Here is a 24,101-nt window from a genome sequence, read left to right as displayed (position 1 = left end):
GGGGGATTACGGTGGCTGTGAGAGGTAGGACCACACTACCTTTTTCATGCAGCTGTAGCAGGCTGCCCCCTCAGGTCCTGGTGCCCCTAGGCAGCTGCCTAAAGCTGCCTAGTGGAAGCTCCGGCCCTGGTTACATGCCGATTCATGATTGCTGGCGATATCTTTTATCATCCCCAGACTGGTAAACCTATACATATTCAACACAAATTAACTTGCAATTCAAAATATACTGTTTACCAAATCATTTGCCCTTGTGGCAAGTCCTATATAGGAAAGACTGAATGTCCATTTAAGGATAGGATGGCTGCGCATCGATCGGCTATCAAGTCTGCTTTGGCCAGTGGTAAAAGCGAACAGCCGGTAGGGAGACATTTTTTTTCTGCTGCCCACAGCTTGACATCCTTTTAAATACCGAATGATAGCTCATGTGCCTGCTTCAATTCGAGGAAGCAATAGAAGTCTAAAATTGTTGCAATGTGAGGCTCGCTGGATTTCACGTCTTGATACTCTAGCTCTAAAAGGTCTCAATGAACAAAGTGGTATTAGTGTTTTGGCTCTTAGTAATTGAGGTTGTTTACCAGTATTGTTTGTAAACTGCTATAATTATGTTTCTTTAGTCCTGCCATCGTTCATTTTAGTTCTATGTTGATCTGTCACTATGGTTACACAGATGATGTCAGTTGCTGTAGCATGTCACTATGTGATGACGTCTTCTGCACTGCGCTGCCGTCCGGGTGTGTGGTCCCGGTTTGGAATGGCGCCACTTGTATTATGTGTCTTTATAAGGTAAGATGTTTCTTTTTTGCTCTTTGTCTGATGAAAATGCCATACTAATAAAGGCATTGAAACGTTGCTGTTAATACATGCTTACAGTGAGTTATTGGAGTGCTGCACCGTTTGTGGATGGTAACTGTTGTTCTTGTGAGGGCACCCAATGCGCTATAATTTGAAGGAGGCTGTGCCGGATGTGTTGATATAAATGTATATAACACACGTAACTTTGACAGGGAAGGTGGGCCCCTGTCAGCTCATGGCCCGATAGTAGCTGGGCTCCCTGCATCTGTGGTAGGGCAGATAATTGTAGCATGGGTGGGCCAATTCTCTGAAGGCATTTAAATCATACAGGCCCACCTCGCGTCAGCATCTGGCTCCTGGCATAGACTCCTCCCTTTACTATTCCTGACTCCTCCTTCTTCTTAGTCTATGCTTTTACAGATATAATTTATATTAGCACAGCATACAAGTGTACATTATTAACTGTATTTGGTTGGTTGCGTTAGTTAAAGCTGCCACTTAATTGGTGTAGGTCACATACAAAGAACAGCGAAGGCATTTTTCCATTTGACCAAGCCCTGAGTTAGCAGTTTTATTGGATTAGCTAGTGTTCACTGTAGGGATTTTATAGAGTAGGGTGCTGAACAGCGAGGAGGTCACACCCACGCATGCCAGAAAAGGTGCATGACCTCTCTGTGAGGGACGTGGTCTTATGGCACGTTCCCCTTTTCCATCACTTATACAGCAGAAACGGAGACAGATGATGGTTGAATGAATATAAATATGAGCAATAGACACCCAAACCACAGCATAATGTGGGCCCAGTGTGACCTCACACACTAAAGATACACAAGAGAAGACAGGAAACAAAATTTGTATGGAAAATAATGGTAATATACAGAATTATTCTCATGTTTACTACTACACTGATGTATTATCTGCTCTACGACATGTGGGATGGAACTGCACTCACAACCCCTCCTCCTCAGCGGGGCAGCGGACATGAAACAGTCACTCCTGCACTCAGGTGAGGGGGTCTTTAGAGTGTGACACTGAGCAAGGATTCTCACAGTGACAGCAGACCTGATGCTGGAGCCTGCAGTGCTATCACTGCCCACTTCCCCCCAAGCAGGTCTATACTACACAACAGGGTCCCCAATGGAAAACACAGCCACAGGAGGGCCCCAATTCATGGTAAGCCACACTGCAGGACGCTCAATTCATAGTAACACACAGTACTAGGGAGGCCAATGATCCCGGGATTTGGGCCCAAAAATGCCGGGATTTGAATCCCGGGATTGGAGCATCCAATCCCGGGATTCACGGGATTACATTGCGCATGCGCGGGAGGGTGTGTGTAAGTAATACTACTTACTATTAGGCGGGCGGCAGCCATAGATAAACACTGAACGCGGCGGCACTTCAAATGTAGCGCCGGCCGCCAGCCAATCTGAGCTGGCGGATCGGCAGCCAATCTGAGCTGGCGGATCGGCAGCCAATCAGGGAAGCTGCCTTAGCAGCGGCAGCCAATCAGGAGCGACTGCTGCGGCCGCTTCCCTGATTGGCTGTCGGTCCGCCAGCTCTGGTTGGCTGGCGGCCGGCGCTTCATTTAAAATGCCGCTGCGCTCAGCGTTTATCTATGGCTGCCGCCCGCTTAATAGTAAGTGGTTTTGCTTTCACCCACCTTCTCTCCGTGCAGTGCTAACAGACTCCCTCCCGCGCCGCTACCTGCACCAACCCTCCCTGCTACCTGTATGTATGGACGGCAGCACAGCACCACTTCTTGTGTTCTCTATGCTGAGTGTAAATCTTGGTATATGTCCTTATTCTGTATGTATGTACGGCAGCAAAGCATAGTTCTTGTGTCCCAGTATTCTGAGTATAAATGTCAGTATGTTATTCTATATGTATGGACGGCAGCACCGCTACCTACATCCTCCCGCCAAGCTACCTACACCCTCCCGCACCGCTACCTACATCCTCCCGCCCAGCTACCTACACCCTCCTGCACCACTACCTACACCCTCCCTCCCTTCCGCGCCGCTACCTAAACCCTCCCGCACCGCTACCTACCCTCCAGCGCTGCTCCCTACACCCTTTTTCACTGATCCCTACTGCAATCCCGGGATCCTGGGAATCCCGGGATTGAGCGTTTTTCAATCCCGAATCCCGGGATTGAAAAAACGGCCCGGGATTGGCCTCCCTACACAGTACGATCCCCAAATTACAGTATGCTACACATAAGGCCCCCACATTTATAGTATGCCACACATTATGCCATGCAGTAGTATGCCCCTTATAACACATTATGCCATGCTGTAGTGGTGCCCCTTATAACACATTATGCCATGCTGAAGTAAAGCCCCTTATATAACACATAAATCCACGCAGTAGTAGTGCCCCTTATAACACGCTATACGTTGCAGCAGTAGTGCCCCTTAAAACACATTATGCCACAGACAGTAATACCCCTTGTAACACATTATGACAGACACAGTAATGCCCCTTGTAACACATTATGCCAGACACAGTAATGCCCCTTGTAACACATTATGCCAGACACAGTAATGCCCCTTGATTCACTACTTATTATACAGTAATGCCCCTTGGTCAGTCCCAACTCTGGTTGGAGGTGTGGATGCAGTTGGGGTCCTATTCCATTATTTGTTGGTCCGATCACAACACAATGTGGATAATTCAGATCTGGACAGTGTTGCATTGTTTATCGCAAAGTACCAGTAGTCGGTACTTTGCACACGTGCAGGAACCGTTCTGCATAAGCATGAATGGGTACTCCTATGACAGATGCACTATGCCATCAGACTGCCAGTGCTTGACAGTCTGATGCCGTCTGGGGGCGGGATGAGGCTGCGGCGGCCTCCGTTTGTGAAAAGTTAGGCATGTCACTGCCATTTGGGTGGGAGGAAGGGTATCTGTCTTTGAATCTGCGACGGGTGGGTAGCGGGACCCCATGGGTGCTACAAGCTGTTTGATGGTGTTGCAGTCATCCAATGCTGCATCCGATGACGCAGCTTGGATCACTACTACAACAGGTGGGGTCTACTTTCTGCTGCATTTACATACAGAGCTATTGCTGCTGCTTCCAAGGAAGTAACAGCGATAGCTACTCCAACCACATTGATTGAGCTTGTGATAAAGCCGATGAGTGTCTCTTTTCATTCCTGGATGGCAGCTTCACTTACTAACATTAGCAACTCTGTAGCCTGCCATTTGGTGAGTCCTTAGCAGTAACATCGAAACTTGAAGGTGCAATTTCTCGAAGGTACCATTTTTCCATCTGAGTATGGCCTCTATATGAGCGCCTGTGTGTCTCTGTAGGCAACCTGCTGTCAGCGACATGTCTGCGACACTCCTATAAGATGTAATGCCTCCTTTTAGCCACCCCCCTATTGCTCTTCCTCCAGGGGTGGATTTAGTGGTAAGGGTGCTCCTAGTAACCCCCCCCCCCCCACACACACACACACACACACACACACACACACACACACACCTACCTAATTTTATTATTCTTATTGATTGGTTATAAGCCCTCATTTGCTGATAGCCAATTTAATAGAATAATTTAAAAAAAGCCACAAACTATGATTTTTTTAATATATATATATTATATATTTAGGGGGACATTTATTAAGCAGTGATAAGAGAGGAGAAGTGAGCCAGTGGAGAAGTTGCCCCATTAACCAATCAGCAGCTCTGTATAATTTTATATTATGCACTGGCTCACTTCTTCGCTCTTATCACTGCTAAGTAAGTGTTCCCCTTAGTCATGTATACACATTTCTGCTTTCTAAGTTCCCTGTGTGAAGAGAGCAGGTGGTTATAGTGCTCACTGCCTGTGATGTGAGACAGTCTGCATTAATGTGTCATGCGTTAAACAGAACTTTGGCGGTAGTATATATACATTACATGTGGGAGCATCAAGCCTGGTCTGTAAGTGATGCATTACAACAGGGTTTTCTAATTATAAATAATAATAATGTATGAAATCTGGAATATTATATATCTAAAGCAATATTTTCAGTTTTTCTTTTATGTAGAACTGGCTTTATGTGAGTGGGGCACCAGTTGATGCCCCACCCGCTTTATAGCTCCACCCACAATATCCACAGTGAGGGGAGCCAAAATCTATATTCGCTTACCGAAAAAATTAGGCTTGGGCCAGCCCTGCTCCTCCCCGCTGCACTTTTGGCAGCGGTGCCCACAGCACTCTGTGCGGTAAATACAGCACTCCCCAGTCTCTCCAATCCTCCTGTGGACATTAGTGTAAGGGGCATTAAGTGTTGAACTACTACTGTGGGCGTTGTGTGTGGCACAACTACTGTGGGCGTTGTGTGTGGCAGGACTACTGTGGGCGCTGTGTGTAAGGGGCACTACTACTGTGGGCGTTATGTGTAAGGGGCACTACTACTGTGGGTGTTACGTGTAAGGGGCACTACTGCTGCGGGCTTTGTGTGTATATTAGAGACACTACTGTGGGTATTGTGTATAAGGATCACTACTGTGTATCATAATGTGAATTAGGTACACTACTATTTGGTGTAATATGAATCAGGGGCACTACGTGTGGTATAACAAGAATAAGATTGTGATACACTGTGTGTGGCGTAATTTGAATTGAGGGTACTATTGTGTGTCCACGCCCCTTCCATGTGAGACCACACCCCATTGGCACACACCGTCCCTTTATTACGCATGGGAGGGCGCAAATGTATTTTTTGCAGGAGGGCGCCGAACACCCTGGCACCGGTCTTGATTATGTATGTACGGTATGTCCGCTTTGAAGAATGTTTCTTCACTTGTAATACCGTAGATCTCCTGTGCCATTAACAAGATGTTCCACCGCTTACATACAGGGACGGACTGGGGGTCTGCACTGGCCCCGGCAATCTACAGTAGCATATGTGTGCACAACAAGGGGAGTGGTCACGGCTCATGGGGGTGTGGCCTAGCTGCACACCTCCATTTTTCAGTATGTCGGGTGGCCGAGCAGAGCGCCGGGAGGTGGAGCTGGTTGGCCAGTCCCTGGCTCTTAGTCTGCCATACAGCCAAGCAGTAATGCTGGAGCGGCACATCAGGAGATCAGCCCTTCTCCTATTTGCTAGAAGTGCCTGATGGCCAGTGTAGCCCTACTTACATACAGTAGAGAGCAATAACAGGAAGATTAAAACATTCTGATCTCTCCATGTTCTGATAACATAATGTAGCACAATGAGGAAATAGTCACACATATCCCACACATTTCTGTTGTGCTCTAAAACAGAAGCACCAAATATGTTTCTTTCTTTTGAAATAATATATAGAGACATGGATCTAACTATAATGGGTAATGGGCCTGAACCCAGGTTATGTAGTTGCATACCAATTTCCCAGATTTTCCTGTAAAGCAATTGGATCTGATCCACTGCCCAACCTGAATTGTGTGACATTACATTTTCAATGAGAGAAGTGTGTATTGGATGTTATAATGGTAAGGGGGCATTGAAATGTGGCACAATATATACTGGAAGCCACTTTAAAGCATCATAATCTGATCTTCTCTTTGTAATGTGGAGGGCACCATAATGTTATATAATAAGAACTGGGGCACTGTAATGTGGCACAATATGAACAGGGGGCACTGTATGTCATAATGAGAATTGGGGATACCGTGTGGTATAATGGGGGTAATTCCAAGTTGATCGCAGCAGGAAATTTTTTAGCAGTTGGGCAAAACCATGTGCACTGCAGGGGAGGCAGATATAACATGTGCAGAGAGAGTTAGATTTGGGTGGGTTATTTTATTTCTGTGCAGGGTAAATACTAGAGATGAGCGGGTTCGGTTTCTCTGAATCCGAACCCGCACGAACTTCATGTTTTTTTTCACGGGTCCGAGCGACTCGGATCTTCCCGCCTTGCTCGGTTAACCCGAGCGCGCCCGAACGTCATCATGACGCTGTCGGATTCTCGCGAGGCTCGGATTCTATCGCGAGACTCAGATTCTATATAAGGAGCCGCGCGTCGCCGCCATTTTCACACGTGCATTGAGATTGATAGGGAGAGGACGTGGCTGGCGTCCTCTCCATTTAGATTAGGAGAGAGAGAGAGAGAGATTGACCTGAGGCTGATACTGTAGAAGAGAGTGCAGAGTTTAGTGAATGACCACAGTGACCACCAGCAGTGCAGTTGTTTTATTTAATATATCCGTTCTCTGCCTGAAAAAAACGGTACACACAGTGACTCAGTCACATACCATATCTGTGTGCACTGCTCAGCCCAGTGTGCTGCATGCCTGCATCATCTATGTATATATTATATATCTGACTGTGCTCAGCTCACACAGCTTATAATTGTGGGGGAGACTGGGGAGCACTGCAGTGCCAGTTATAGGTTATAGCAGGAGCCAGGAGTACAAGACAGTCACATGCCATATCTGTGTGCACTGCTCAGCCCAGTGTGCTGCATCATCTATGTATATATTATATATCTGACTGTGCTCAGCTCACACAGCTTATAATTGTGGGGGAGACTGGGGAGCACTGCAGTGCCAGTTATAGGTTATAGCAGGAGCCAGGAGTACATATTATATTAAAATTAAACAGTGCACACTTTTGCTGCAGGAGTGCCACTGCCAGTGTGACTGACCAGTGACCTGACCACCAGTATAGTTAGTAGTATACTATATTGTGATTGCCTGAAAAAGTTAAACACTCATCGTGTGACTTCACATGTGTGGTGTTTTTTTTTTTATTCTATAAAAAACTCATTCTGCTGACAGACAGTGTCCAGCAGGTCCGTCATTATATAATATATATACCTGTCCGGCTGCAGTAGTGATATATATATATATTTTTTATATCATTATTTATCATCCAGTCGCAGCAGACACAGTACGGTAGTTCACGGCTGTAGCTACCTCTGTGTCGGCACTCGGCAGTCCATCCATAATTGTATACCACCTACCCGTGGTTTTTTTTTCTTTCTTCTTTATACATACATACTACTACATCTCTTTATCAACCAGTCTATATTAGCAGCAGACACAGTACAGTACGGTAGTTCACGGCTGTGGCTACCTCTGTGTCGGCACTCGGCAGTCCGTCCATAATTGTATACCACCTAACCGTGGGTTTTTTTTCTTTCTTCTTTATACATACATACTACGACATCTCTTTATCAACCAGTCTATATTAGCAGCAGACACAGTACAGTACGGTAGTTCACGGCTGTGGCTACCTCTGTGTCGGCACTCGGTAGTCCGTCCATAATTGTATACCACCTAACCGTGGTTTTTTTTTCTTTCTTCTTCATACATACATACTACGACATCTCTTTATCAACCAGTCTATATTAGCAGCAGACACAGTACAGTACGGTAGTTCACGGCTGTGGCTACCTCTGTGTCGGCACTCGGCAGTCCGTCCATAATTGTATACCACCTAACCGTGGTTTTTTTTTCTTTCTTCTTTATACATACATACTACGACATCTCTTTATCAACCAGTCTATATTAGCAGCAGACACAGTACAGTACGGTAGTTCACGGCTGTGGCTACCTCTGTGTCGGCACTCGGCAGTCCGTCCATAATTGTATACCACCTAACCGTGGTTTTTTTTTCTTTCTTCTTCATACATACATACTACGACATCTCTTTATCAACCAGTCTATATTAGCAGCAGACACAGTACAGTACGGTAGTTCACGGCTGTGGCTACCTCTGTGTCGGCACTCGGCAGTCCGTCCATAATTGTATACCACCTACCCGTGGTTTTTTTTTCTTTCTTCTTTATACATACATACTACTACATCTCTTTATCAACCAGTCTATATTAGCAGCAGACACAGTACAGTACGGTAGTTCACGGCTGTGGCTACCTCTGTGTCGGCACTCGGCAGTCCGTCCATAATTGTATACCACCTACCCGTGGTTTTTTTTTCTTTCTTCTTCATACATACATACTACGACATCTCTTTATCAACCAGTCTATATTAGCAGCAGACACAGTACAGTACGGTAGTTCACGGCTGTGGCTACCTCTGTGTCGGCACTCGGCAGTCCGTCCATAATTGTATACCACCTAACCGTGGTTTTTTTTTCTTTCTTCTTCATACATACATACTACGACATCTCTTTATCAACCAGTCTATATTAGCAGCAGACACAGTACGGTAGTTCACGGCTGTAGCTACCTCTGTGTCGGCACTCGGCAGTCCGTCCATAATTGTATACTAGTATCCATCCATCTCCATTGTTTACCTGAGGTGCCTTTTAGTTGTGCCTATTAAAATATGGAGAACAAAAATGTTGAGGTTCCAAAATTAGGGAAAGATCAAGATCCACTTCCACCTCGTGCTGAAGCTGCTGCCACTAGTCATGGCCGAGACGATGAAATGCCAGCAACGTCGTCTGCCAAGGCCGATGCCCAATGTCATAGTACAGAGCATGTCAAATCCAAAACACCAAATATCAGTAAAAAAAGGACTCCAAAACCTAAAATAAAATTGTCGGAGGAGAAGCGTAAACTTGCCAATATGCCATTTACCACACGGAGTGGCAAGGAACGGCTGAGGCCCTGGCCTATGTTCATGGCTAGTGGTTCAGCTTCACATGAGGATGGAGGCACTCAGCCTCTCGCTAGAAAAATGAAAAGACTCAAGCTGGCAAAAGCAGTAGCACCGCAAAGAACTGTGCGTTCTTCGAAATCCCAAATCCACAAGGAGAGTCCAATTGTGTCGGTTGCGATGCCTGACCTTCCCAACACTGGACGTGAAGAGCATGCGCCTTCCACCATTTGCACGCCCCCTGCAAGTGCTGGAAGGAGCACCCGCAGTCCAGTTCCTGATAGTCAGATTGAAGATGTCAGTGTTGAAGTACACCAGGATGAGGAGGATATGGGTGTTGCTGGCGCTGGGGAGGAAATTGACCAGGAGGATTCTGATGGTGAGGTGGTTTGTTTAAGTCAGGCACCCGGGGAGACACCTGTTGTCCGTGGGAGGAATATGGCCGTTGACATGCCTGGTGAAAATACCAAAAAAATCAGCTCTTCGGTGTGGAACTATTTCAACAGAAATGCGGACAACAGGTGTCAAGCCGTGTGTTCCCTTTGTCAAGCTGTAATAAGTAGGGGTAAGGACGTTAACCACCTCGGAACATCCTCCCTTATACGTCACCTGCAGCGCATTCATAATAAGTCAGTGACAAGTTCAAAAACTTTGGGTGACAGCGGAAGCAGTCCACTGACCAGTAAATCCCTTCCTCTTGTAACCAAGCTCACGCAAACCACCCCACCAACTCCCTCAGTGTCAATTTCCTCCTTCCCCAGGAATGCCAATAGTCCTGCAGGCAATGTCACTGGCAATTCTGACGAGTCCTCTCCTGCCTGGGATTCCTCCGATGCATCCTTGCGTGTAACGCCTACTGCTGCTGGCGCTGCTGTTGTTGCTGCTGGGAGTCGATGGTCATCCCAGAGGGGAAGTCGTAAGCCCACTTGTACTACTTCCAGTAAGCAATTGACTGTTCAACAGTCCTTTGCGAGGAAGATGAAATATCACAGCAGTCATCCTGCTGCAAAGCGGATAACTGAGGCCTTGACAACTATGTTGGTGTTAGACGTGCGTCTGGTATCCGCCGTTAGTTCACAGGGAACTAGACAATTTATTGAGGCAGCGTGCCCCCGTTACCAAATACCATCTAGGTTCCACTTCTCTAGGCAGGCGATACCGAGAATGTACACGGACCTCAGAAAAAGACTCACCAGTGTCCTAAAAAATGCAGTTGTACCCAATGTCCACTTAACCACGGACATGTGGACAAGTGGAGCAGGGCAGGGTCAGGACTATATGACTGTGACAGCCCACTGGGTAGATGTATGGACTCCCGCCGCAAGAACAGCAGCGGCGGCACCAGTAGCAGCATCTCGCAAACGCCAACTCTTTCCTAGGCAGGCTACGCTTTGTATCACCGGTTTCCAGAATACGCACACAGCTGAAAACCTCTTACGGCAACTGAGGAAGATCATCGCGGAATGGCTTACCCCAATTGGACTCTCCTGTGGATTTGTGGCATCGGACAACGCCAGCAATATTGTGTGTGCATTAAATATGGGCAAATTCCAGCACGTCCCATGTTTTGCACATACCTTGAATTTGGTGGTGCAGAATTATTTAAAAAACGACAGGGGCGTGCAAGAGATGCTGTCGGTGGCCAGAAAAATTGCGGGACACTTTCGGCGTACAGGCACCACGTACAGAAGACTGGAGCAACACCAAAAACGCCTGAACCTGCCCTGCCATCATCTGAAGCAAGAAGTGGTAACGAGGTGGAATTCAACCCTATATATGCTTCAGAGGTTGGAGGAGCAGCAAAAGGCCATTCAAGCCTATACAATTGAGCACGATATAGGAGGTGGAATGCACCTGTCTCAAGCGCAGTGGAGAATGATTTCAACGTTGTGCAAGGTTCTGATGCCCTTTGAACTTGCCACACGTGAAGTCAGTTCAGACACTGCCAGCCTGAGTCAGGTCATTCCCCTCATCAGGCTTTTGCAGAAGAAGCTGGAGACATTGAAGGAGGAGCTAACACGGAGCGATTCCGCTAGGCATGTGGGACTTGTGGATGGAGCCCTTAATTCGCTTAACAAGGATTCACGGGTGGTCAATCTGTTGAAATCAGAGCACTACATTTTGGCCACCGTGCTCGATCCTAGATTTAAAGCCTACCTTGGATCTCTCTTTCCGGCAGACACAAGTCTGCTGGGGTTGAAAGACCTGCTGGTGAGAAAATTGTCAAGTCAAGCGGAACGCGACCTGTCAACATCTCCTCCTTCACATTCTCCCGCAACTGGGGGTGCGAGGAAAAGGCTCAGAATTCCGAGCCCACCTGCTGGCGGTGATGCAGGGCAGTCTGGAGCGACTGCTGATGCTGACATCTGGTCCGGACTGAAGGACCTGACAACGATTACGGACATGTCGTCTACTGTCACTGCATATGATTCTCTCACCATTGAAAGAATGGTGGAGGATTATATGAGTGACCGCATCCAAGTAGGCACGTCACACAGTCCATACTTATACTGGCAGGAAAAAGAGGCAATTTGGAGGCCATTGCACAAACTGGCTTTATTCTACCTAAGTTGCCCTCCCACAAGTGTGTACTCCGAAAGAGTGTTTAGTGCCGCCGCTCACCTTGTCAGCAATCGGCGTACGAGGTTACATCCAGAAAATGTGGAGAAGATGATGTTCATTAAAATGAATTATAATCAATTCCTCCGCGGAGATATTGACCAGCAGCAATTGCCTCCACAAAGTACACAGGGAGCTGAGATGGTGGATTCCAGTGGGGACGAATTGATAATCTGTGAGGAGGGGGATGTACACGGTGATATATCGGAGGGTGATGATGAGGTGGACATCTTGCCTCTGTAGAGCCAGTTTGTGCAAGGAGAGATTAATTGCTTCTTTTTTGGGGGGGGTCCAAACCAACCCGTCATATCAGTCACAGTCGTGTGGCAGACCCTGTCACTGAAATGATGGGTTGGTTAAAGTGTGCATGTCCTGTTTTGTTTATACAACATAAGGGTGGGTGGGAGGGCCCAAGGACAATTCCATCTTGCACCTCTTTTTTCTTTTATTTTTCTTTGCGTCATGTGCTGTTTGGGGAGGGTTTTTTGGAAGGGACATCCTGCGTGACACTGCAGTGCCACTCCTAAATGGGCCCGGTGTTTGTGTCGGCCACTAGGGTCGCTAATCTTACTCACACAGTCAGCTACCTCATTGCGCCTCTTTTTTTCTTTGCGTCATGTGCTGATTGGGGAGGGTTTTTTGGAAGGGACATCCTGCGTGACACTGCAGTGCCACTCCTAAATGGGCCCGGTGTTTGTGTCGGCCACTAGGGTCGTTAATCTTACTCACACAGTCAGCTACCTCATTGCGCCTCTTTTTTTCTTTGCGTCATGTGCTGATTGGGGAGGGTTTTTTGGAAGGGACATCCTGCGTGACACTGCAGTGCCACTCCTAAATGGGCCCGGTGTTTGTGTCGGCCACTAGGGTCGCTAATCTTACTCACACAGTCAGCTACCTCATTGCGCCTCTTTTTTTCTTTGCGTCATGTGCTGATTGGGGAGGGTTTTTTGGAAGGGACATCCTGCGTGACACTGCAGTGCCACTCCTAAATGGGCCCGGTGTTTGTGTCGGCCACTAGGGTCGCTAATCTTACTCACACAGTCAGCTACCTCATTGCGCCTCTTTTTTTCTTTGCGTCATGTGCTGATTGGGGAGGGTTTTTTGGAAGGGACATCCTGCGTGACACTGCAGTGCCACTCCTAAATGGGCCCGGTGTTTGTGTCGGCCACTAGGGTCGCTAATCTTACTCACACAGTCAGCTACCTCATTGCGCCTCTTTTTTTCTTTGCGTCATGTGCTGATTGGGGAGGGTTTTTTGGAAGGGACATCCTGCGTGACACTGCAGTGCCACTCCTAAATGGGCCCGGTGTTTGTGTCGGCCACTAGGGTCGTTAATCTTACTCACACAGTCAGCTACCTCATTGCGCCTCTTTTTTTCTTTGCGTCATGTGCTGATTGGGGAGGGTTTTTTGGAAGGGACATCCTGCGTGACACTGCAGTGCCACTCCTAAATGGGCCCGGTGTTTGTGTCGGCCACTAGGGTCGCTAATCTTACTCACACAGTCAGCTACCTCATTGCGCCTCTTTTTTTCTTTGCGTCATGTGCTGATTGGGGAGGGTTTTTTGGAAGGGACATCCTGCGTGACACTGCAGTGCCACTCCTAAATGGGCCCGGTGTTTGTGTCGGCCACTAGGGTCGCTAATCTTACTCACACAGTCAGCTACCTCATTGCGCCTCTTTTTTTCTTTGCGTCATGTGCTGATTGGGGAGGGTTTTTTGGAAGGGACATCCTGCGTGACACTGCAGTGCCACTCCTAAATGGGCCCGGTGTTTGTGTCGGCCACTAGGGTCGCTAATCTTACTCACACAGTCAGCTACCTCATTGCGCCTCTTTTTTTCTTTGCGTCATGTGCTGATTGGGGAGGGTTTTTTGGAAGGGACATCCTGCGTGACACTGCAGTGCCACTCCTAAATGGGCCCGGTGTTTGTGTCGGCCACTAGGGTCGTTAATCTTACTCACACAGTCAGCTACCTCATTGCGCCTCTTTTTTTCTTTGCGTCATGTGCTGATTGGGGAGGGTTTTTTGGAAGGGACATCCTGCGTGACACTGCAGTGCCACTCCTAAATGGGCCCGGTGTTTGTGTCGGCCACTAGGGTCGCTAATCTTACTCACACAGTCAGCTACCTCATTGCGCCTCTTTTTTTCTTTGCGTCATGTGCTGATTGGGGAGGGTTTTTTGGAAGGGACATCCTGCGTGACACTGCAGTGCCACTCCTAAATGGGCCCGGTGTTTGTGTCGGCCACTAGGGTCGCTAATCTTACTCACACAGTCAGCTACCTCATTGCGCCTCTTTTTTTCTTTGCGTCATGTGCTGATTGGGGAGGGTTTTTTGGAAGGGACATCCTGCGTGACACTGCAGTGCCACTCCTAAATGGGCCCGGTGTTTGTGTCGGCCACTAGGGTCGCTAATCTTACTCACACAGTCAGCTACCTCATTGCGCCTCTTTTTTTCTTTGCGTCATGTGCTGATTGGGGAGGGTTTTTTGGAAGGGACATCCTGCGTGACACTGCAGTGCCACTCCTAAATGGGCCCGGTGTTTGTGTCGGCCACTAGGGTCGCTAATCTTACTCACACAGTCAGCTACCTCATTGCGCCTCTTTTTTTCTTTGCGTCATGTGCTGATTGGGGAGGGTTTTTTGGAAGGGACATCCTGCGTGACACTGCAGTGCCACTCCTAAATGGGCCCGGTGTTTGTGTCGGCCACTAGGGTCGCTAATCTTACTCACACAGTCAGCTACCTCATTGCGCCTCTTTTTTTCTTTGCGTCATGTGCTGATTGGGGAGGGTTTTTTGGAAGGGACATCCTGCGTGACACTGCAGTGCCACTCCTAAATGGGCCCGGTGTTTGTGTCGGCCACTAGGGTCGCTAATCTTACTCACACAGTCAGCTACCTCATTGCGCCTCTTTTTTTCTTTGCGTCATGTGCTGATTGGGGAGGGTTTTTTGGAAGGGACATCCTGCGTGACACTGCAGTGCCACTCCTAAATGGGCCCGGTGTTTGTGTCGGCCACTAGGGTCGCTTATCTTACTCACACAGTCAGCTACCTCATTGCGCCTCTTTTTTTCTTTGCGTCATGTGCTGATTGGGGAGGGTTTTTTGAAAGGGACATCCTGCGTGACACTGCAGTGCCACTCCTAGATGGGCCAGGTGTTTGTGTCGGCCACTAGTGTCGCTTAGCTTAGTCATCCAGCGACCTTGGTGCAAATTTTAGGACTAAAAATAATATTGTGAGGTGTGAGGTATTCAGAATAGACTGAAAATGAGTGGAAATTATGGTTTTTGAGGTTAATAATAATATGGGATCAAAATGACCCCCAAATTCTATGATTTAAGCTGTTTTTTAGTGTTTTTTTAAAAAAACACCCGAATCCAAAACACACCCGAATCCGACAAAAAAAATTCGGTGAGGTTTTGCCAAAACGCGGTCGAACCCAAAACACGGCCGCGGAACCGAACCCAAAACCAAAACCCAAAACCCGAAAAATTTCAGGCGCTCATCTCTAGTAAATACTGGCTGCTTTATTTTTACACTGCAAATTAGATTGCAGATTGAACACACCACACCCAAATCTAACTCTTTCTGCACATGTTAAATCTGCCTCCCCTGCAGTGCACATGGTTTTGCCCAACTGCTAACAAAATTCCTGCTGCGATCAACTTGGAATTACCCCCAATGTGTACTGGCAGTACTACAATGTAAACTAGAGAACTACTATGGTTCTAAAAATTATCTAGGGAACTATTATGGGGCATAAAATGAATAACTGCTGCAGAGAGGAGTGGGACAGGGCCCTTTCAATATGTTGCTATGGGGGCCACAAAGTTATGGTTACGCATATGTATACTCAGTGATGCAAGTAGAAAAAATGTCCCATAGGTACTGTGTGCGCGTGCCGTGTCAAAAAATGGGTGCGGCCAAATGTCACATGGGGTGTGATACACATATGGGGGGAGGGGCCGATACACATGTGACCCCAATAGTGCCAGATACACATTGCCCCACAGTGCCATATACTGTACACATTGCCCCACAGTGCCAGATACACAAATGCCCCCAGAGTGCCAGATATACATTGCCTCACAGTGCCAGATACACATTGCCCCACAGTGCCAGATACACAAATGCCCCCAGAGTGCCAGATATACATTGCCTCACAGTGCCAGATACACAAATGCCCCCCCAGTGCCAGATACACAAATGCCCCCCAGAGTGCCAGATATACATTGCCTCACAGTGCCAGATACACATTGCCCCACAGTGCCAGATACACAAATGCCCCCAGAGTGCCAGATATACATTGCCTCACAGTGCCAGATACACAAATGCCCCCCCAGTGCCAGATACAGAAATGTCCCCAGTGCCAGATACACATGTCCCCCCAGTGGCAGATATGCTCCCAGTGCCAGATATGCCCCCAGTGCCAGATACAGAGATGCCCCCAGTGCCAGATATGCCCCCAGTGCCAGATACAGAAATGTCACCAGTGCCAAATACACACGTCCCCCCAGTGACAGATACAGAAATGCCCCCACAGTGCCAGATATACCCCAGTGCCAGATACACATATCTCCGCAGTGCCAGATATGCCCCCAGTGCCAGATACACATGTCCCCACAGTGCCAGATATGCCCCCAGTTTCAGATATGCCCCCCCTTCCCCTGCTGCTGTGCTGTGTGTGAGGGGAGGAGAGCGCAGCCTTCGCCTCTCCTGCCCTCAGTCTCCAGCGGCTTTGCGGGTCTCTACCTTCAATTTAACGCCGACCCATGAGCCAATCAAAGCTTGCGGTCCAGCAGCCAATGAGGTCTGATTGGCTCACGGGCCAGCGCTGAATTGAAGACACTGAGGGGCAGGATAGGTGCACGCTGCGGTCTCCTTCCCTCATGCAGCGGTGGTGAGCAGCAGCAGCAGCGGAGGGAGCGAGCGTCGGCCCGTTGGCATGGGTACGGCGTACCCATGGCTAAATTCATAAGGTTACGCCGTACCCACCCGTACCCGCCCACTTGCACCCCTGTGTATACTGTAGAGAGCAAAGACACTCCTTAATTCTGGAAAGTCAAAAACAGTATTTAATTTAGATCTGTAGTACCCCCTTAAAGCCTCTAGGTGTCACTTCTCTACATGGCTTTGGTGGCAAAATTTTAATCATTCTAAGTAAATTATTACTTTTGCAAAGCAATAGCTAGTTATCTGTGTCTAGATGCATTAAAGTATGATATCATTGATTGATTGATTTACCCGCAGAAATACTAACAATATACATTTTCAACAATTTTCCACTTCTCTGCAACAACTGCTCTCACCAATCTCTACATTTACTACACCTGACACTGCTGTATTACACCTGCACCAGACCCTAGAGAGTGCCCTTGATGAAGTGGCTCCAGCTACCCATCACACTCCACGTAGGCTTAGATGCCAACCATGGCACTCTAAATCAACAAGACACCTACAAAAACTGTCACGTAAAGTAGAACGTCAGTGGCGGAAATCTCAGAATCCAAGTGACTTTCTCACATATAAGACTACCTACCACTCCTATCGTCAGGCCCTGGACACTGCCAAACAAACATATTTCCAATCTCTCATCTCTTATCATGCCAACAACCCCAAGCGACTTTTTAATACATTTAAATCACTTCTTTACCCTCCCTCACCTCCCCCACTAGCTACTATCCGTGCACAAGAACTTGCTTCCTACTTCAAGGATAAGATTGATAAAATCCGAGATGAAATGGTATGCTCTAACTCAGCCAGTGACCTGCTCAATTCCCTACCTGAACCCTCTGGCACTTTCTCTTCATTTGATCCCACAAGTGAAGATGAAGTATCAACACTCTTTTCATCCTCCTACTCCACTACCTCTCCTCTTGATCCTATACCCTCACAGGTCAGTAAAACTTTGTCTCCTGTGCTTATCCCAACCTTAACTAAAATCTGTAATCTCTCTCTCTCTACTGGTATCTTTCCCTCTCTGTTTAAACATGCAGTCATTACTCCCATTCTAAAAAAACACAACTCTGACCCAAACACACTCTCTAACTACCTTCCCATTTCTCAGCTACCCAGTCCCTCCAAGCTACTTGAGAGGCTTGCCTACACTCGCCTTACACACTTTCTTAACTCGCACAACTTATTGGACCCACTTCAGTCAGGCTTTCGTGCCCAACACTCCACAGAGACGGCACTGACCAAAGTAGTGAATGATCTAGTCACTGCTTGATCAAAAGGCCATTACACACTACTTATTCTTCTAGATCTCTCTGCTGCTTTTGACACTGTTGACCACTCTCTTCTCATACAAACACTACAATCCCTAGGTCTTCAGGACACAGCCCTTTCTTGGTTCTCATCCTACCTATCTAATCGCTCTTTCAGTGTTCACTTCTCTGATGCTACCTCCTCTTCTCTACCTCTATCAGTTGGAGTACCGCAAGGCTCAGTCTTAGGTCCTCTGCTTTTCTCAATCTATACCTCTTCTCTTGGTAAACTAATCAGCTCCTTTGGATTTCAGTATCATTTGTACGCTGATGATACTCAAATCTACCTATCCTCCCCAGATTTGTCACCACCAGTATTGGCTCGTGTCACTGGATGCCTGTCTGCCATTTCATCTTGGATGTCATCTCGCCACCTCAAACTCAACATTCCAAAACCGAATTAATTATTTTCCCACCAGCTAAGAGTAGTTACCAACCTGATATCTCTATAACTGTTGACAATGCAACTATCCACCCCACCCCACAAGCTCGTTGCCTAGGTGTCACCCTTGACTCTGAACTGTCCTTTGTTCCACACATTCAATCTGTCTCTAAATCATGTTACATGCACCTTAAAAACATATCCAAAATACGCCCAGTTCTTACACAAGACACTGCAAAAACTCTAATCCATGCACTCATCATCTCCCGCATTGATTATTGTTATAGTCTCCTTACTGGTCTTTCCAAACATAGGCTATCACCACTTCAATCCATTTTAAATCAAGCTGCGAGGCTTATCTTCCTCGCCAGACGTTCTTCATCTGCTGATCCGCTCTGTCAGTCCCTCCATTGGTTATCGGTTTTCTACCGTGTCAAATATAAAATACTTTTACTTACATACAAGGCTATTAACCAAACTGCACCATCACACATCTCCTCACTCATCTCAAAATATCTCCCTACCAGACCTCTCCGCTCTGCACAAGATCTGCGTCTCTCATCCACATGTATTACCTGTTCCCACTCAAAATTACAGGACTTTACCCGGGCTTCACCCACTCTGTGTAATGCACTCCCACGCACAACAAGAACCTCCTTTAGTCTCCAAACCATTAAACGTTCTCTGAAAACTCATCTCTTTAGACAAGCCTACCAAATTTCAGACCCACACACATAACCTTAACAGCTTCCCTATCAAGTTACATCCCCTCTGTACAGTCCACATAAACTCACATTTTGTCTTCCAACATTGCTGGGTGATCATATCATATACAACCCATTAAGAACCTAGCAACCTGGGGAACCATTATAGCATCTATCCTTGTGTATCAATGCCTATTTCCCTATAGATTGTAAGCTTACGAGCAGGGCCTTCCTACCTCTGTCTGTCTATCTGTCTGTCTGTCTTTGCCCAGTTTTGTTCTATAATTGTTGTTCTAATTGTAAAGCGCAACGGAATATGCTGCGCTATATAAGAAACTGCTAATAAATAAAATAAATAAATTTATTCATTGACAGATTTTATCACAAGAATGTCATGCTCTAGTAAGAGTTTATTAGAGCTAGTGAGCACAACATAATCTCTGTCCCTTAACTCCTGCCTAGGAAATGATAAGTACAGTAAATAGGACATAATGTATATTCCTTATTTTTAACCAACAGTATTATTACATTGTGCTTGTTGGCCACTAGCCTAACATACCCAAAATGATGAGATACTGTATTTCAGTATATTGCACAAGCAACATATCGCACAAACTGACATTTGATCATAACTAGCATAGCTGTAAGAAGTGTAAGTGCTATGGGGGGCTGGGGGCACAGACCAGTGGTGTCCTGTCTTTCTTTCTATGCCCCATGTTTATTTGTGATTTTTTTTTCAGCACTCTGCAGTAAATAGAGGCCTTCAACTAACAAATGCCTAGCAATAGCTCTGAGCAAGAAGCAAAGCATAATGAAACAGCGGGATCTAACTCCATACAGAATTGTACGTAGGAATTTATACATTTTCAGTAGTGGAGTTTAGTACTGTCATATTTTTAGCTTGCATTAACCTCTACATGTTATCTATTTACATCTGAAGGTATGAGCTTTCAGTAAAAACAAGTAAAAAAACAATGCTATGAAAATCATGAGAAGAATAAAAAGAAGATGTAGATGGAGGAGGAGGAGGAGGAGGAGATGAAGAAAAAGAAGAAGAAGAACTATATACCATTTCCTGAGTTTGTCTCATCTTTTTATCCAACTTTACATATTCTATGTAACCCTTACAGTACATATACCGTATATACTCGAGTATAAGTCGACCCGAATATAAGCCGAGGCACCTAATTTTACCACAAAAACCTGGGAAAACTTATTGACTCGAGTATAAACCTAGGGTGGGAAATGCAGCTCTAGCCGTACACAGCCCTCATAGTGCCAGATATGCCCTCATAGTGCCAGATATGCCCCCACAGTGCCAGATATGCCCTCATACTGCCAGATATGCCCCCACAGTGCCAGATATGCCCTCACAGTGCCAGATATGCTCCCACAGTGCCAGATATGTCCTCACACTGCCAGATATGCCCCCTCAGTGCCAGATATGCCCTCATAGTGCCAGATATGCCCCCACAGTGCCAGATATGCCCTCATACTGCCAGATATGCCCCCTCAGTTCCACATATGCCCCCCCCCCCAAGTGCAAAACATGCTCCCCCAGTGCCAGGTACAGCTCCCCCCGCTCCCCCGCTGTCTTGTGAAGGAGGGACACAACGAGGGTACAGCGCGCGCCTCTCCTGTGTCCCTCCTGCATCTCCGGCGGCGGGTCTGTTAAATGAAGTGCCGGTTCGTGAGCCAATCAGAGCTCACGAACGGCTACTTCATTTAATAGACCCGCCGCTGCCGCCGGAGACGCAGGAGGGACACAGGAGAGGCGCGCGCTGTACCCTCCGTGTCCCTCCTTCCCAGGCACTGACTCAAGTATAAGCCGAAGGGGCTTTTTCAGCATTAAAAAAAGTGCTGAAAAAGTCGGCTTATACTCGAGTATATAGGGTAATTGCCAAATGTAACCATTAATATTTTCTGCTGTTACTGTAAAGAATATCTAAATATTTGGAACTACCATTTCACTAAAGAATGATTTATAGTTTTCATGTTCTGTCTCTTACAGATTTCCTTGCAAAATGACAAAAATGTAATTTTCAAACTCCAATTATTGGTTTTCTAAAAAACTGAATTATACATTTACCGTACCTGATTCATCATACTCAAAAGATGAATTCTCCTTCCCAAGTTTCTTAATGCTCTTTAAGGTGACTGACATGGTGCTTCCTCTTTTAGAACAGTCCCTGCAAAATTATTTTAAAATGTTTAGTGAGAGCCTGTACACGGGTTATACTATTTTTTTTAATGTGCAGGAACCACATGTTTATTTTTCAAAGTTTGCTACAGTATATTTGTTCCTGGAAATTATTTTTTATTTTTATTTTAGTTTAATAGAGTCCTACAGCGGATTTGTTAGAGAGACAGAACCCCATGTTTAGTTATTATTTTACATCTGGGAGTACAGTCTGCAGTAGGTTTGGTTACACTGTGTCTCATTTAGAGTCGGAAGTAAAATAAATCCCGATGCAAAGTGGAATTTTTGTAACTTGATGAATCCATGTTCAGCTGCAGAGAAGGTGCATTTAAAATGTATTGACAGATTTAGAGTTGGGAGTAGGGTTCATCCTAGCTTATGTCTTAATTAAAGTATAAAAACAAATCTGGCCAGTGTTTGTGCACTACATGCAAAAGCATGCATTTTCTAAGCAGACAATATGGTATACAAATATGTATTTTCCATGCATACAATTCAAAAAGAAAAAAAAATAATTAAATTGCACTTGCACCCCTCCTTACTTCTCAATAAGATTTCACTTTTAAGAACTTAATAAGATTTAACTTTACTGTAATAAATGATGACATTTGCCCTTCATTTGCATGTGCAGAAGATAGCAAAAACTCTGGCACAGTGCCAGAGTCTTTTCTTTCACTGCAGGATGCCATATTTCCAAAGATATCTCTGGAAATAGGGTGCTGCAAAAAGGAACACTAAATAGGGGTAGGGTCGGGTGGCAGTGGCAGCACCACTGGTGACTTTTAGTTCCTCAGTAGCTGGAGTGCCAAAGATTGCCTATCTCTGCTTTTGACTTAAGCTAGACAAACATGGCAGTTGAGTAATAGCAACAGCTGTTGGTCTAATGTCTCCAGAAGATGAAAGCACATATACATTAAATTTACATCTTTTTCCAACCATATCTTTCATCATGTGTGATAACAATTCTCTGAATGTTGGGAGATCTTTAACGGATCATTTTTAGCCCACATAGCCTATACTGTAAAAGCATATGGCGATAATTGCCTGACATTGTGGCATGAGTGAGCTTTAAAAGTATATATACAGTAAGTACTATAACTATGCCCTTGTTTTCCTTTTACATTGTCTCATTGTACTTACTTTCAGAATATGTGCTTCCTATATCATGTTTTAAATATTGTAGATTCTGAATAAAAATATACATAAGGTATTTTTTTTTAGAAAACATCTAGTTATGAACATTATGCAATATTTTCTGACTGAATAATGAGGAGAGATTGCAAATTCAACTACTGTTTTATTGCTTTATGTATATAGCTGTATGAATATGATGTACAATTCTTACAATCTAATGCAATACTAGGTTTTCTTATTATACTAACTTATTGTTCTGTGACTTATGAAATTTCTAATGAACTAAAGGTTTCTTGGATTTTGTTGCATGCCGTAGTAAGGGACAATCAGTACTTTTAAGAATGCATTTGATGTTTTCTACTGTAGTTCCTAAAATTACAAGCAATATTCAGTACAGAGATATAAGAAAAGAAACAACATCATCTACCAGAGCCTCAATGGAGTCCAGTCCTCAGTTCAAGAATCCTGCTTGCAAATTGATGTATGAGGATCCTTGTATGTCCATAACAAGTGCTTAGATCGAGAGTGACAGGATAGTATTAAGAAGTGAAGTTTTAAAGGGTATACTGGATGTTTGCACAAAGGTAAATGGCCGTGCGAACATCCCTCTGACAGTTCAATGACTCCCATTGCTTGCAAGGTGAATATCACAGTATGAACATTAGGCTTTGAATATAGATCTCCAACAAGTTGAAATTTATTATAAAAGCACCAAGTTCATATGTTAGACAAAACATTCACCAGCCTGATACTGATTTTACTTGAGCGAATAAAAAGTTTGACCATGACCTTGGTTCCAATGCCCCAGTTGTGTAAATGACTTTGCATTCAGCCAGGAGGCTACAACTGGTCGAACCTTGCTTGGTAAAGGGAAGTGTGCACTGATTTAACACCAGCCTTCATTTTCTTTTTGCGCTAAAGACTTGATAGATTATATAAATAATTTGCCTGTAGGATTCTTCAGGGGCACTGGTAAACCATTCCCTGGGTGTGAATGGGAATATTGACACTGCCATCCTTTAAGGCATGTGTAATACATTTAACTAGTCTTTTACTTTCATCCTGAATTACTTGAAATTATTATCAAAGTTCATACAGATTAATTTGATGCATCTGCCTGGGTACACACAGCAGCTCTTGGCAGAAGATTGTTCTCATTGCAGGTCCTGTTGTATACACAACCTATTTGCCTGGGAAGGCGGATCACCAGGTGATATGTTTTCCCCTTAGTCACCTGGACCCAAATAAAAGCTCGTTCCATGTAGGAGACAAGCCTATACTACCAAAGCAGTATGTGAACCAGTGGAGGAACTTGTGAGTGGTGGGCCCAGGTCCAAAAATATAATTAACTATAATTAATTAACTCCTTGGTGGGTTGGGCAACAGTGGGCTCCTTAGTCCTCAGGGGCCCGGCCCACTGCACCTGCTGCACCAATGGTAGTTCCGGCTCTGATGTGGATAGT

At 45.8% G+C, this 24,101-nt stretch overlaps 2 protein-coding genes across 2 annotated transcripts in view; one reads left to right on the top strand and one right to left on the bottom strand.

Annotated features, from left to right (window-relative positions):
* The window catches only part of LOC134944745 (uncharacterized protein DDB_G0284459-like), a 164,770-nt gene extending 144,628 nt beyond the window's left edge, over nt 1-20,142 (top strand). Inside the window, exon 2 of the transcript XR_010181936.1 lies at nt 20,045-20,142. The gene's annotated coding sequence lies outside the window, so the exon portion shown is untranslated. The remainder of the gene's footprint in view (nt 1-20,044) is intronic.
* LOC134944743 (bile salt export pump-like) overlaps nt 1-23,177 on the bottom strand; it is a 177,023-nt gene extending 153,846 nt beyond the window's left edge. The window contains exons 1-2 of the mRNA XM_063933575.1: nt 23,066-23,177; nt 21,399-21,493 (exon numbers count right to left, since the gene is read on the bottom strand). Coding sequence (XP_063789645.1) covers nt 21,399-21,468 — 70 coding nt within the window. The 5' untranslated portion in view covers nt 21,469-21,493; nt 23,066-23,177. The remainder of the gene's footprint in view (nt 1-21,398; nt 21,494-23,065) is intronic.
* Nucleotides 23,178-24,101: the final 924 nt, after the last annotated feature.

Source organism: Pseudophryne corroboree, chromosome 7 (assembly GCF_028390025.1).
Source record: "Pseudophryne corroboree isolate aPseCor3 chromosome 7, aPseCor3.hap2, whole genome shotgun sequence".
In the NCBI taxonomy this organism is placed as follows: Eukaryota; Metazoa; Chordata; class Amphibia; order Anura; family Myobatrachidae; genus Pseudophryne; species Pseudophryne corroboree.
Note: the sequence above shows the minus strand (reverse complement) of the source record. Positions and strands in the feature narration are given on the sequence as shown.